The following is a 16,118-nucleotide window of genomic DNA, read 5'->3' as shown; positions in this document are numbered from 1 at the left end:
TCCGCTTCATCAACCAAATCCCAGGAGCCCTGAGATCTCTGGACGCCCGCCGGGGTTAGAGACAGACCAGGACAGCCCCCGGCAGCACACTCTGCACGGGTTTGCACAGAGGCCTCGTCCACTACGCGTGGGGCATTTCTCACCTCCTCCGCGGACGCTCCCGTTGCCTAGTAACGAGAACGCCCTCCCCGCCCCGCCTCCGCGGGGGAGAGGCTGGCGCTTCAGCCAATCAGAGAGCCCCGCCGGCGGCCGCCGCGCGGTGATTGGGGAGTACGTGGGCGGTGCCTGGGGCGGGCCTTCCGCCCTGGGGGACGTCAGCACGTCGACGCGGGGGTTTTCTGTCCGCCGGCTCCGCTCGCCCAGCTGGGGTCTGTGTGTCTGCGCCTCGGGCGGGCTGTGCCGGGTGGGGGGCCGTGCTTCGCTCGCGGGCGGGCGCAGGGACCCCCAGCCTTGACCTCCCTCCCGACGTCTCGGCCTCAGAGGTGCGGCGGAGCGGCTGCGGCCCCCCGGGGACTCGGCCCGGGGCAACCACGGCCCTCGCGGCACGGGGCTCGCATGGGAGGCGGCGGGAGGTGCGGCCGGGCATGTTCAGGCTGATGGCCAGTTGCTGCAGCTGGTTCAAGCGCTGGCGGGAGCCCGTCAGGTAGGCGGGGCCGGGACGGGGGCGCCGGGGGGCCCGTCGGAGGGATGGGGTGGGGGCCGGGACGGGGGGCCCGTCGGAGGGACGGGGACGGGACAGGGGGGGGGGGCCGTCGGAGGGACGGGGACGGGACGGGGGGGGGCCGTCGGAGGGACGGGGACGGGATGGCGGCGCGGCCGTCGGAGGGACGGGGACGGGACGGCGGCGCGCGGGAGCCCGTCGGGGGGACGGGGTGGGGGACGGGGGCGCCGGGGGGAGGGCCCGTCGGAGGGACGGGGACGGGACGGGGGGGGGCCGTCGGAGGGACGGGGACGGGACGGCGGCGCGCGGGAGCCCGTCGGGGGGACGGGGTGGGGGACGGGGGCGCCGGGGGGAGGGCCCGTCGGAGGGACGGGGTTGGGGCCGGGACGGGGGGGGGGGCCCGTCGGAGGGACGGGGACGGGACGGGGGGGGGGGCCGTCGGAGGGACGGGGACGGGACGGCGGCGCGGAGGAGCCCGTCGGGGGGACGGGGTGGGGGATGGGGGCGCGGGGGGGGGCCGTCGGAGGGACGGCGGCGCGGGGGAGCCCGTCGGGGGGACGGGGTTGGGGACAGGACAGCTGCGCGGGAAGCCCTTCAGGTAGGCGGGACTGGGACAGGGGCGCGGGGGGAGCCCGTCGGGGGGGGTCGGGTTGGGGACTGGACGGCGGTGTGGGGGGAGCCTGTCGGGGGGCAGGGTGGGGGACTGCCTTACAGGTATTAAGATTCAGCACCTGCTACTCCATATTCATCCATTTAGGTGAATACTAGGTGGCAGGCACTGCGCTAGGCAGGAGTCAACGAAAATGATGCTTAACACAAAGAAGCCTTAAGTTTGTTACTCCTTATGAATAATGTTGACTTTTTAATAGTTCTACTTTGGAATTAGGCCAAGGGCAAATTGTAACACAGTTTTGTTTTTCTTGTGGTGGGACAAAGGTGAGGCTGGGCAGAGCAATACCTCAGAGGTGATGTGTCTTTCTCAGTGGGTCATCTCAAGGGGTGCGAGAGCTTGAGAGGCCCATTATCCTGGTGTTAACTCTGACCAGGGCTGTGGCCATGGCTGTGTCTGCCAGATTGCTCAACAGTGTTTCTGAGTCGAACAGATTCCTATCTAAATCTTAGGAGTTTTGGCACTTTCCCTCAGTCAAGCGTGGATGCTTTTTGTCTTGCAGCATTTTGAGAAAAAATGTATGCGAGTCTCAGTGCTTGCAGGTAGCACTCACGAAATGATACTTCTGATCTCAGGAGACAAGTGCCTACTGGTCAGTTACCCACCTCCATTCATTTTATGCTTCTCAGTGTAGATACTAATTCTGGTGGCTGTGTTCTTTATTCCATTTTTTCCCATTTCCTGGTGAGCTTCAGTTCAGCACTTTGCCAGAAATCACAGAGAAAACTTCTGGGATACAAGAATAAACCTAAATTTTTATCCCAAAATTTATCGTTCAATTTTATTACCAAAAATATAAAATCACATTCTCTTTTGTCTTCACAGCCTTGCTTCTGTTCTTCTTTTAGTATGTGAAGATGCTCAAACCTCTCTTACCTAAAAAACAACCCAAGTAAATATTTCCTATTGCTGCTGTAACAAATTACTATTAACTCTGACTGAAAACAACACAAATTTATTATCCTAGAATTTTGAGGTCAGAAGTCTCAAATGGGTAAGGAGGGTTGCATACCTTCTAGAGGCTCTAAGAGAGAATCTGTTTTTCTTTGCTTTTTCTAGCAAAAAAAAAGGTTGCCTGCAGTTGTTAACTTGTGACTCCCTTCTTCCATCTTCAAAGCCATTTGCATAACATGTGTCTTCTCTGATCTTTTATCAGGACTTTGAAGAGGCCCTCTTCTGAGGACTCTTATGTTTACATCAGGTCTGCTCAGTACTCCCGAGATAAGCTCCGCACCCAAGGTCCTTAACTTAATCATGTCTGTAAGATTCCTTTTGCCATGACAGGTTCCAGTAATGAGGTCATTCTGTGTCTCCCTAAGGAACAACCCTCTGCCCCTGCAGCCTCCACCTTTCCCTCTTAGCTGCACCCCAGCAACAGTTGGCCATGGATTACTGATCCTTTCCCGACCTCTCTTCCTCTCGTGCATCCCTTAACGTCCTGCGTTTGAAGACCTTTCGATTCTGTTCTCGCCACACCGGCTGCTGCCTGATTATTACATCCAGTGGATTCTTTCCAATCTCTTGGCATCATTTGCCACTGAAAACCACTCTCTTCTTGAAATTCTCTGATGTATTTTTCCTGAATTTGGAAATTTTTACCTTTCTGCCTGTTGTCTTTTCTAGTTGCCAGGTAGCCCTTCTTCATCTCACTCTCAAGTCTTCCCAGGATTCTGTCTTCAACTCTCTTTTCTGTGTATTCTCCCTTTATGGGCCATTTTACCTCATATGGTGACTCTAGCGGCCACTTAAACATTGACTCTCACGTCCGCGTTTCCAACACAGAGACTCATCTGCCCCTTGAAGATTTACATAATCCTATTCCACCAGAATGCTCAATCCCGGCACATCCACAATTGAGTTTATTTTTATCCTCTCTCATTTCCATGCTGACTTGTTTCTGCCTTCCTTTTACCCAGGTCAAGTGGAGAGTAATCCTATGTACCTCTTTGTGCTTTGTTCTCTCAAATCAAGTCTTTTGGTTTCTACCTGCGTATACCACTTGTATGTCTTACACTCTTTCCATACCCGCTGCTCTGTTTCAGATAAAATTTCTGTTATTTCTCTCCCACATTTCTTTGACAGAAAAATGTTGGGAGATTCTTTCTTTCGGGACACTTTCTTTGAATTCCATCTAGATTCTTTACCTTTTCATTGTATTTGCTTAGCACCCTGTATTTGGCTCTACTTATCCATGTATTGTAGTAAAATGTTTATTTAGCTCTTCTCACCAGTCCTCCAGAATGGCTTGTGGACAGGAGCTGTTGTTATTTTAAAGACGTTTGAAAGGAGTTCATGTTTATTTTTATCTAAAGGTGATGAATGTTTATGTAGAACATTGAAAGCACAGTTAGGCAAAAAAGTGGCTTATATTAGTAATTCACAATCTCACCCCCAAAGATTTACATTTTAGTGTAGAATATCTTACATACTAGTAAATTCCCTTTTTATTGAGGTATAAGTGACATAAAAGATCCTATTAGTTTCAAGTGTATGTCATGATTATTTGATATTTTTATCCATTACCAAATCATCTCCATGGTGAGTCTAGTTAACCATCTGTTACTATACAAATTATTAAAGTATTATTGACTATATTCCCTATGGTGTATATAACACCCTCATGACCTATTTAACTTATAACTGAAAGTTTGTACCTCTTAATCCCCTTCACTTATTTCATCTCTCCTTCTATGGTAACCAACAGTTTGTTTCCTATCTCTTGTAAGTCTCTTTCTGTTTGGTTTGTGTGTTTGTTTTTTAGATTCCACAAATAAATGAAAGCATATGGTATGTATGTCTTTCTCTGACTTATTTCACTTAGCATAATACTCTCTAGGCTTGTCCATATTGTTGTAAATGGCATGGTTTCATTCTTTTTTTAATGGCCAAGTAGTATTCCATTGTGTATCTATATACCACATCTTTATTCATCTATTCCTGCACATTTAGGTTTCTTCGTTATCTTGGCTATTGTAAATAATACTGTGATGAACATGGAGGTGCATGTATCTCTTCAAATTGGTATTTTTGTTTTCTTCATATAGATACCCAGAAGTAGAATTAATGGGTCATATGGCAGTTCTATTTTTTATTTTTTTGAGGAACCTCCATACTCCATATGTTTTCCATAGTGGCTGCACCAATTTACATTCCCATCAGCAGTATATGAGATTTCCCTTTTTTCCACATCTGTACCAACACTTGTTATTTTTTGTCTTTTTGGTAATAGCCAATCTGACCAGTGTCAGGTGACACTGGTTATAGTTTTGGTTATAGTTTTGATTTGCATTTTCCTCATGATTAGAGACATTGAGCATCTTTTCATGTGCCTGTTGGCTATCTCTATGTTTTCTTTGGAAAAATGTCCGTTCAGGTCCTCTGCCCATTTTTTAATCAAGTTGTTTTTTTGAGTTGTATCAAGTTATTTTTTTAAGATTTTATTTATTTATGAGAGACAGAGAGAGAGAGAGGGGGAGGGGGGCAGAGACACAGGCAGAGGGAGAAGCAGGCTCCATGCAGGGGGCCCAATGCCGGACTTGATCCCAGGACCCCAGGATTACTCCCTGAGCCAAAGGCAGACACGCTCAACCACTGAGCCACCCAGGTGCCCCTTGTCAAGTTATATATTATCCTAAGTTTTATACATTTGGGATATTTATCCTTTATTTGTTGTATGATTTGCAAATACCTTCTCTCATTTAGTAGGTTGCCTTTTTTGTTGATGGTTTCTATATGTGTAAATTTTTAAGCAATGAAGAAATAAGAGTGTTATTTTACAGCTTCTTTTAATTTATTTTTACTTTAATCATAATTAACATCTTTTTGTATCATTACATGTTTTCCATGAATTATCTTTTCAAGTAGTGTGTTGTATAGATTGACCAAGGTATGTTTAATCATTCTGGTTATTAAATGTTTAGAAAATTAAAATTTTTTTCACTCTTATGAACAGTGCTTGGGTGGGCACCCTTCTGTAAATATTTTTGGAAATGAGATTAGAGATCAACTGATGAGAGCAAATGAAAAAGTTTAAGGGGAAAAAAAAAAGAAAAAGTTTAAGGTATTTGGTTTGTATTGCCAAATTGCTTTTCAGAAAGACTAAAAAAATTGTTACTCCTACCAGAAGTGTATAAAAATGCCTTTCCCCTCAAAAAATGAGAGTCATCGCTTGTTTTTTTTCAGGTTATGGGGAAAATGCTATCCGCATTAGTTTCTGTTTTCTTGATTCCTAGTAAAACTGTTTTTCCCTTGGACTTTCATATTTCTTCTTTTGGAACTTTCCCAATGATTTCCTTTGCTGTATTTCTCTTGGGTGAAGTGCATTTTCTTACTGAGTTTCTTTTCTTTTCTTTTCTTTTCTTTTCTTTTCTTTTCTTTTCTTTTCTTTTCTTTTCTTTTCTTTTTTTCTTTTCTTTTCTTTCTTTTCTTTTTTTTCTTTCTTTTTTTTACAGATTTTATTTATTTACTTGACAGAGAGAAAGACTACAAGCAGGGAGCAGTGGCAGACAGAGGTAGAGGGAGAACCAGACTCCCCCGCTGAGCAGAGAGCCCCATGTGGGGTTTGATCCTGGGATCATGACCTGAGCTGAAGGCAGACACTTAACTGAGCCACCCATGTGTCGCCTTACTGAATTTTTCTAAAACAGATTTTAAATGTATATAGTAATAATCATTTCTCTGTAGTGTATATTGCAGATATTTTTCTTCCATTTGTTATGTTTGTAAATTTTTTGTTGATGTTTGAAGCATAAGCATTTAAAATTTTTTATTCAAATACACCACTCTTTTAGTATAATAATTGAATTATATTCCATTATATGTATCCAGGATTATATTCACCTATACTTTTTTCCTAGTACTTTTCATATTCTAATTTATAACATTTAAGACTATTGAAATTTATTTTGTGTATAGGGAAAAGCATGTATCCTGGGCATAGAACCCAAGCCACGGTGCTCAGTGTATTCTAGACCGTGTTAAGTGGGTCCTCACCCTTACATATTGTCATCTACATACTCTGAACTCCTATTACTTATGCCAATAGCATCTAGTTGATACAATAGGGCATATAAAATATGATAAAATATGCAAGAGTTGAAAGATGATTTCCAAGATTTTTAGCAAGAATAGAAGGCAGGAAAAAAAAAAGAATAGAAGGCAGGAGTTTTTATGGGGGTATAATTTTACTGGGATATTGAAGGAATTTGTATTTCTTTTTTTTTTAATTTCTTTTTTTTAAAAAGATTTTATTTATTTATGAGAGAGAGAGAGAGAGAGAGAGGCAGAGAGAGAAGCAGGCTCCATGCAGGGAGCCTGACGTGGGACTCGATCCCGGGTCTCCAGGATCAGGCCCTGGGACGAAGGCGGCGCTAAACCGCTGAGCTACCCAGGCTGCCCGGAATTTGTATTTCCTAAGCTTTCCAGGAACATGAACTCATGAATGACTCACCTAAGAGAAGAAGAAAATTAGTATCAATTTAAATGAGAAAAAAAAAATGGCAACAAAAATTATGTAATATTATAATTAAACATAAAAAATTAGTATTATTTAAACAAAATGAAAAATATGGTAAGTACTCGTGTGCCTACCACCCAGATTTATAAGTATTAGCCTTGGTTATCACATTTCCGTTTTTTTCTAAGGAAATAACAAATCTTTGAAGCTTCCTGCATCCTATTCATCTCCTACCATCCCTCCCCAGAGGTAACCACTAGCTGAAGCTAGTTTCTTGTTCACCTATATTTTTTGGTGTCATAATGCAGCTTATCAAAAGTTTACTTCAAATTTATTAGTAAATTATTATTCACTGTGACCAAGTCTAAAAGAGACTCAATTGTTACTTCAGCACTGTGGATTAATGCTTTCTGTACATCACTGTGGTATCTAGTAAAAGCATATCGTGATAGATAGTGTATGTCATCTTTGCTATGAATTTTTTTGACGGGGACACATTTAGCACCTTAATAGCCATCATTTTGATTTAAATAAATGTAACTGTAAATCCTAGACCATTTATAGAAACTGCTGAGTTTTTAATTTGTTAATTAAGCTGTACATACAGATTAGCAAGGATTATCTGATGTGCTGTCCGCAGAACTGGAATGTTTTACATTTCTTTGTAAACTGCTAGGGCTTCTTGTTTATTCTTAGTGAGAAGTTTTGAATTTTAGGATAAAAAGGGACCTTGAGACGTTCTGATTCTACCCCTCTATATTCTAGAAATGAACAAATTGACACTAAAAATTTGACTTAAAACTTCAGAGCTGGCATTATGACCTCAAGTTTGGTCCTCTTTGCTCCATAGATTTAGGTAGGAATTTTGATGTAATATTATCCTGGGCTCTATTATCTGAATTAAAATGTCAGAAAATAGCTCACTTGCACAATAAAGTCACACCATAATTTTTTTTTTTTTGGTGAATTTTTTATTATATTGATTTTTTTTTTTTTGTGGCAGGTTTTTTCTTTCTCTTACACATTTATCATAAAGTGTTCCCAAGTCTTTTTTTTTCGACATGTGTAATCAAGTCCCACATTGGGCTCCCTGCATGGAGCCTGCTTCTCCCTCTGCCTGTGTCTCTGCCTCTCTCTGTGTGTCTCTCATGAATTAATAAATAAAATCTTTAAAAAAGATTAAAATATTTTCAGAAATACCAGTTCAATATGTGTGTGTGTGTGTGTGTGTGTGTGTGTGTGTGTTTGGTGAAATAGTTTATTTTTGACTTATAAAATATTTTTGAAGTTAGAAATAGTTTTTATGTAATTATCTCACTGGAGGTCTTGTCTTCTTAGTTGACGGTCAGAAAGTTTAGAATTGTGTTCAAATGATTGCAATAACATCACTCAAAAAAGATTAATAATACAAATATTTTCTGAGTCTAAGTTCAAAATTCCAGTATTGTGTTGCTTGTATTTCTGGTATATCAAATTACATATCTGTTATATAAAGAGACTCTGAAATCAAATATATAAAACAAGGTTTTTAGTCTCTTAATCCCTACTTTTAATTTTTTTTACTCAGAATTATTTCACTTTTAAAAATCTTTCTCACTGTTATTACCTTGAAACCTTGAGCATGTAAACTTTTTCAGAAAACTTCTGCCAGTAAGAAGATAGATCATTTTAGTTATATTCCCTAAGATTGAACTATTACTTTTATGTGAGGATTTATATAAGTTAAAACCATTATCATACTTTATCAAGTGGAAATTGCATATTTTAATTTTACTTAATATTTATTCACTCAGCAAATGGGGGAGTCAGAAAATACATTATGCTGTTTCATTCAGTAAAGGTGCTTACTTAATGTGTGGCCAGCACATTTGATGCTGGGGCTACGGAGTTGATTGGCAAGTTCTCATAGAGGAAGGACACTGTATGAGACGTTGCATGAGAAAATTAACATGTGTTTGCTATTGTAGCACAAATGGTCAGAAAGGACAGAAAGGACGAGGGGAATACCCGGGCTGGTAGGCCTGCTGGAGGACAGTGGCAGAAGAGGATCTACAGAGTTTGGACTTGATTTTAAGGAACTTAAGCAGAAAAATGCCATAGTTAGATTTTCATCAATATCATGGTTAGGTTTTATTAGCAGCATGCAATTCATGACTTTGGTTAGTGTACCTGTTATTAGGTACCTACCATCTGTTAGGTCACCAACTAAATTAAGATGGTAATAGACCTAAATCTGGGGAGGGAGAGAACTTCAAGATACTCTGATGAAAATGAGCCATTCTTCTTGGCTATCTGATGTGTATATACAAAAATGTGAGTAAATGACAGGTTAGACAAAATGGTTCAAGTTACCTTTTAAAATAATAATAATAATAATAATAAAATAATAATCATTACTATTTTTACAAACCATTGTGTTTAAATGTCCCACAGAAGCTGCTGTTGACTAACTTCTTATTAGCATGTAACCTTAGGTAACTGTGCAGGGACAGTATGAATATAAATGATAGGGTAAAGTAGCTTTGGACTATAAAGACCTACTGTATAAATTCAAAGCATTGGTTATGGCAGGGTTTGGGAAAAGATGAAAGCATTTACTTGTGAGTTACTTAATTTGAAATAATTACCAAAAAGAAACTTTTATTTTACAGAACTTTATAGTATTTGATATTGTTCATCTCTTAACCCTTCTGGAAACTATTCCCGATGTTGCTCTTTCTTTGGTCTCCTCATTTCTTTCTGACTACAGTTTTAAGGATTCCATGCTCCCCTGCCCCTGGCTCTTCTCCTTCCTATGCCCTCCCTGGAATCTTTCATCTGTTCTCATAGTTTTAATTACCAGGTGTATGTCTCATAAACCCAGGACAGATCTCCCTTTTGGCTTCATACTTCAATGAGATGAGTGAGCACTGATGTCAACATGTGTAAAACTGAACCCCATTTATCCTCTTCTGTAATCTGGTTCCTGCCTGTTTCTGTGGTCTCATGTCATGGACTCCCTGTCTTGAATTGTATGCTATAATAAGAATATCTAGTGGTTGAGCACTTATTTTGTGCCACAGGCATTGAGCACTTTACTTGCACTGTCATATTTCATTTTACCACATCCCTAAAGGATGGATGTTGTTACTAAGTAATTTGACTGGTAAAATAATATGGCCTAGGTCATATAGCTTGGAAGTGGCAAATACAGGTCTGTGTAATACCAAGCTTGTGGCAGTATATCAGATTACACACCATCCCTGATATTTATTACTAGTATAAGCATACTGTGCATCTTAAAATACCACAGAATCCTTTCCATCTCAGCCCTTCTAGTTTGGTATATAATTAAAGACTCACTTTTAACTGTAGTAAAAGTATCACTGTAAACATTTAGGAAGGTCACATTATTAACTCTTTGTTGATACTAGTTCCTCAAGTAGCAGTGCATCAGGTTTCCTTTAGACTCAATGCATAGTTGTGTCGAGTCGTGATTATGTAGGAGTTTAACAAGCGTCTTCTCCTTTGGTTGAAGGCCCCTCTACTCAGGTGTACTCTTAGCCCCTGGCTTTAGTACCTCGACACCCTGCCAGTCCTCCTCTCCTTGGTGGCAGGCCGTGTTCTTAGTCTGGAATCTCTTCATACTCCTACCTTCTATTTTCACCTTCCCCTTGCTTGGCAAACTTCTTCACTTTAACAGCTTAGCTGAGGCATTGCCTTGTGTGAGAAGCTTCCTTGACCTGTATCTCCAGGCTGGGTAAAGTCCTCTTGCTCTATTACTTTAATATCTCGTATAGATAGATGAGCATACTCCGTGGTCATAGTGTCACAGTATATTTGTTTATGTTTTTAGTCACTTACATTAGAAGGTGAGTTCTCTGAGGTAGAAAACCCTGTCTCAGGCATGTTTGTGTCCATAATACCTAATGCACTTTTATCAACTACTGTCTGGTCAAATGACTAAATGATTGTTTTTATTGCTAGTATCAACTTTTCCTGACACTATAAACTTAAGAACAATGTATATATATATTTTTCAATTGTAGGGTTAATGTATTTGATTAATAATCATGAGGTTAAAAGGCAGAGTTCTTCCATCTTTCTTTTGTCACGTAGGCACAGCCAACTGTTCCTAATCGATGATAATTTACCAGACAGCTATGACATGCACGTTTTGACATGTATCAGATTGTACATCTTCATTTTTTAAACGGTTACATAGAATTTTGAGTGTTAGGTGAATGTTAACCTTTTAAACCCATTCTATTCGAAGTATTAATTTAATGTTTTGTTATCAGACATTGCAGTAATTCATGCGGTGATTTTCATTTGTACTGCTAATGTTATGTTTACTCATTAAGATTTTAATTACCCCAAATATTCAAGTCATGTTTTCAAGTATATGGCATAATCTAAAAAATCAACTACCTTCAAGAGTAAAAAAGAAATCCAAAGAGACTTATTTTGTGCCAGTCTCAGCATAATTATAATTTTTCAATGTGTTATTTTCATGTTTGAAGTACTTTTTTTTTTTTTTAAACATAGCCTTACTTTAAAAAAGGAAAGCCTTTAAAGTAAAAAGCTGGAACATCTGGGTGGCTCAGCAGTTTAGTGCCTCCTTAAGCCCAGGGCGTGATCTGGGGAGTCCATGGATCCATGGATTGAGTCCCACATTGGGCTCCCTGCATGGAACCTGCTTCTCCCTCTGCCTGTGTCTCTGCCTCTCTCTCTGTGTCTCTCATGAATAAATAAATAAAATATTTAAAAATAGATATAAGTAAATAAAGTAAAAAGCTAATATCCTTGGTAGCAAGCTTTAAAGAACAGTGTTTCAAATGTGTAATAGCAATTATTTGGAAGGTTTTTTGTTTTGTTTTTTTACCTGAAGTCTTGACAAGAATGGAGAGAAAACATAAGAGGCAACCTGAGTAATAGAGAATGAGGGGCCATTTTCCTTAAAAAAATATATTTGAGATTTTTCACTTTGGCTTATAAGGCATGAGAAAGCATCAGTTCCGTGATATTCCTAGGAATTGCTGACCTGGTTGCAGCTGGTCCCCCTTGACTTCTAGAGCAGGTGTGGTTGTCTGCTCTCTCTTCTTGGGCTTCCCCATGGCAACAGTCGTCATACATACTTACCTAGCACCTTTTTTCTTGCTCTCAGATACAGAAGGGCTAGGGATTGTGGATGTTTGCTGCTATTATAAAAGGTATTTAATACATATTTATAGAGTAAATGATGCAAATAAGCATATTGTGGGCATTTTGTTCTCTAATAGTAATCATTTTGGTTCATGGTTATGTTTGAGCATGAGAGATCTTGAAATGCATTATAAATTTTTCAAAGGGCAATTGAATTAGTTTTAATGTTATTTTAATCTAATTCATTGTATATCTAGTAACTTAACTTACCTAAAATATTATATAAATGCTACATTATACATCTCTTTTGCATAGACATTTACTATATTTTAAGAAATTACTCTGTGTTTATATCTTATTTGATATTTGGTAGTTAGGAATTCTTCAAAGAAAATAATGATACTATACTCCGAAATACTGTTCAGCTTTCCTTAAGAAGTAAACTCATGTTTTCCAAAGTTGATAATGCAGGTCCAATTTCTACATACATAGAGGTGTCCAGACTTCACATACTACCTCAGGTCCGTAATCTGTCATGGTTCTCTTTGGCATTGCTACTGACCTCCCACTTGCTGACTAGGGTTGGGAAGTGGGGAGGCTGCTAATTGTGGCTTACTTTATTCTTACACTGATTCAAGCTTAGATTGTACTTCCCTTTATTCCCCATGGTGGGTAGAGACAGTTGAACATTTAGAGGACTGGTTCCTGGATAATAAAGGAAGTTAACATGGAGAGTAAACTAACTTCATTCACAAAAGTTGAAGTCCTCACCTACAAGGCCCTACATGATCTGGTCTCTCCTCAGTTTCTGACTCCCTGTCCTTCTTTCCTCTCCATTCTCACTGGGTTTTACCACACTGGCTTGCATGCTGATACTAGAACATTCTTGCATGCCCCCACATAGTGGTTTTGTCCTAGGTGTTCTCTCTTGACCCAGATGTTTGCATGACTAACTCGCTCCTTCAAGGCCTTGCTTCTCGTGAGGCCTGCCCATATCACCCTACACAAAACTGCAACCCAGCTCCTATCCCCACTCCTGCTTCTTTCTAGCCTGCTTTATACTCTGTTCTTTTTTTTTTTTTTTTTTAACATACTTAGTTCTTGTATTTATTATTCTTGCCTCCTGCCAATAACATATCAGTTTAGTTAGGGGAAGAATTTCTGTGTTTTTATTTTTGCTATAGTAGTTATTTTAACAAACAGGTGTATCTCAAGTACTTAGAACACTGGTGTCTAGTGTACAGAGATGATGGCCAGTAACTATTTGTTTAATAAATGACCAGCTTGGTTTTTGCAAGACCGAGTTTGTTCTTCCTCAGTGTATGACCTGTAACTGGACTGCCTTACACCTTCAGCTCTGTCCTTTCTTTTTGTTATATGGATCCTTTGAATACATCTGTAATAAAACAAAATGAAACAAAAACAAACAGATCCAAGAGTCAGGGTTAGAGAGATGTAAGAATACCCCTTCTTAACATCTAAGTTCTGTGTTTGGTTTTTTTTTTTTTTTTTTTTTTAATCCCTTTTGGGATGATTGTTAGTGAAGAATGACTTGGCTGAAACCCTGACTGTAGCCCATGAGCATGTGGCCCTGTGGCTTTAAAGCAACAGGCTCCACAGCCGTGTTATGCTGTGGCTTTGTCTCTGCGTTCCTAGTTCGCAAACTTCTCTTGTTAATGGCTGGTCTTAGCTCTTAGATGATGTGATACGTTAGCCTGACACAGAAATGAGCTCTAGTGTGGACTGTATTGCCAAGATAAAAGAACCACTGTAATAGGTTTGTTCTTTTTACCTATCCCAGGTTTAAGAAGTCTCTAGGAGTCAAGTGATTGAAGTTCTGGTTCTGGCTCCAAGCGACTCATTGTCTCACAGCTCTGGGCTTATGTTTCTTCAGCTGTAAAATTGCACTAGACTATATTTTTTTTTCTGATTCTGTGAAATTTGGCTATATCATCAAAAATATTTTAAGCTTTGTGATTTTAGGAGCCCTCTTTCAAAATATGAATATGTTACCACTTGAGTTAATAATCATGTTATTATACTGTATTTAAGATTTATACCTGGTAAGGTATTTGCTGCATATCTAAAAACAAGTGAGCACACCAGTAGTGCCTAGAACCTAACAATAATTGTTTTCTTAAATATTTTACAAGAAAAAAGATTCATGATAATCTTTAGAATTCAGTTAACCAAAAAATTAAGTCTTTAGCCATGGTAAGTAACTCATGTGTTAGAATCCTTCTCTCCTCCTTCTCTTTTATTCTTTCTCGACCTTTTGCACTATCTCTTGTACAATCTTCTTTTTTTTTTTTTTTTGCTTATAGAACAGAAGGATGATACTTTAAAGGTATTTCTCAAGAATTTGCTTTTGGAATCTATTCTATTCACTATTGAACTCCCTGGGGTCTATAAGATTGTCTTATACATAGTAGATGCTCCATAAATGTTGCTTGAATGAATGAATTTGCTTTTACTTTTCCCCAATATTAATTCAGAAAGTGATTTTTAAATTTTTATTATTTTAAGAAAGGTGACTCTTGTGATGGTGGGACTTGATAATGCTGGTAAAACGGCAACGGCAAAGGGAATCCAAGGAGGTAAGCCAAAAATATTCATTATTAAATTATTCTGAATTATTTATTTAAGTTGCTTTGTTACATATTCATTTGGTATAGATGGTGTACACTCCATTACTTTAAATTTTTAAATTCTTAATGGCTAATGTGGTGAATAGACTCCAGCTTAATAGTACCAGCCTGTTAACATGTTTCAGATTTGAATAAGTGCAGAGATGCAGAGGATCCTTGAAGTCTTCAAGGAAAGGCATTTAACATCTTGACCTGGATTTGAAACATGTAACCTTGAAAAATTACCTAATCGGACTTGTTTCCTGGGAATGTTGCCATTGTTTTATCTGTACTTACATCTCTCTCCTGCTCAGAATGTTCTTCTCCCTTCTTTGTCATAATTATGGAGTTTTTAATTCTTCATTTTTCTTTCATGGCCTTTCTGAAGACTCTGTATATCATAACTTTCCCCTCTCTCCTCTTTACCTTTTTCCTCTTGAATGCCGTTGGTCTTAGTTTGGGCTGCTATACCAATATCATAGATTGGGTGCCTGAAACTACAGTTATTTCTACAGTTGTGGAAGTTGGAAGTGTGAAGTTGGAGTGGCAGTGCAGTTGAGTTCTTGATAAGGGCTCTCTTCCTGATTTGCGGGCAGCCGTCTTCCTGCTGCCTCCTCCTGTGGTACAGAGGCAGGAAACAAGCTCTGGGGGCTCTTCCCAGAAGTGTACTAATCCCATCATGGGAGCTCCATCTTCATGACCTCACCCAAAGCTAATTGCCTCCCAAAGGCTCCACCTCCAAATACCAGTACAATGGGGATTAGGGTTTCCAAATAAGAACTTTGCCAGGACAGGGAGCACACAGCCACAGGACGCAGACATGCAATCTATAACATCCTCACACTATCCTCTTTTTCATAGAAATACAGGTTCTTGTGTTATTTCCCATTAATATATATCTACCTATATTGTACTGAATGTTCTGTGAGGACAGCAACCCTATCTTACTCATCTTTATATCCTAATGCCTAACAAAGCCCTCTACCTGTTAGCTAGCTCCCTTATCCCTACTCTAGCATTGTTGATTTATTTTCACTGATAATTTCCTGGGGGTATCTCTCACATCATACTCAAAGACTGCTGTCTATTTTAACTATGGAAACCAGTTCTGGCCTCGACTAGATCCATATTTTTGAATGTCTGGTGTAATCCTGTTTGGGGAATATTGTGCTGCTTAAATTGCTTCTAAACTTTTTTCTACTAGATAATGAAGGTCTTAGAAAGTTATGACAAGTAATTTTTTTTTTTTTTTTTTTTTTTTTTTTTTTTTTTTTTTTTTTTTTAGCTCTCTAGGGAGCTGTTTAAACTGCACTAAGGTATTTGCTGCAAGGGAGTAGTACCTTGCAAATCTGTTCCCCAGTGACACCTAAGCCTAGCAGCAAATGCCTTTCAGATTTTTCTTTGTAATAGCAAATGTTTTGCTGAATGTGGGAATGATAAGTCCACCTACACTAGTGTTAGGTGACTCACCTAAAACAGAGCCTTCTGCAATGACTGGAATGTTCTCTCTAATAGTAGGGTCGGCCACTAGCCACCTGTGGCTTTGAGCACTTTAAATGTAGATTGTACAGCTGAAGAACT

At 39.9% G+C, this 16,118-nt stretch overlaps 1 protein-coding gene across 3 annotated transcripts in view; it reads left to right on the top strand.

Moving 5' to 3' along the window:
- The first annotated feature begins 336 nt into the window (after nt 1–336).
- Nucleotides 337–16,118, top strand: part of ARL13B (ADP ribosylation factor like GTPase 13B) — a 63,301-nt gene continuing 47,519 nt past the window's right edge. For all 3 annotated transcript variants that reach the window (XM_041769968.1, XM_041769959.1, XM_041769952.1), the window contains exons 1-2: nt 337–643; nt 14,437–14,507. In XM_041769968.1, coding sequence (XP_041625902.1) covers nt 585–643; nt 14,437–14,507 — 130 coding nt within the window. In that variant the 5' untranslated portion in view covers nt 337–584. The remainder of the gene's footprint in view (nt 644–14,436; nt 14,508–16,118) is intronic.

Source organism: Vulpes lagopus, chromosome 1, assembly GCF_018345385.1.
Source record: "Vulpes lagopus strain Blue_001 chromosome 1, ASM1834538v1, whole genome shotgun sequence".
Classification (NCBI taxonomy): domain Eukaryota; kingdom Metazoa; phylum Chordata; class Mammalia; order Carnivora; family Canidae; genus Vulpes; species Vulpes lagopus.
Note: the sequence above shows the minus strand (reverse complement) of the source record. Positions and strands in the feature narration are given on the sequence as shown.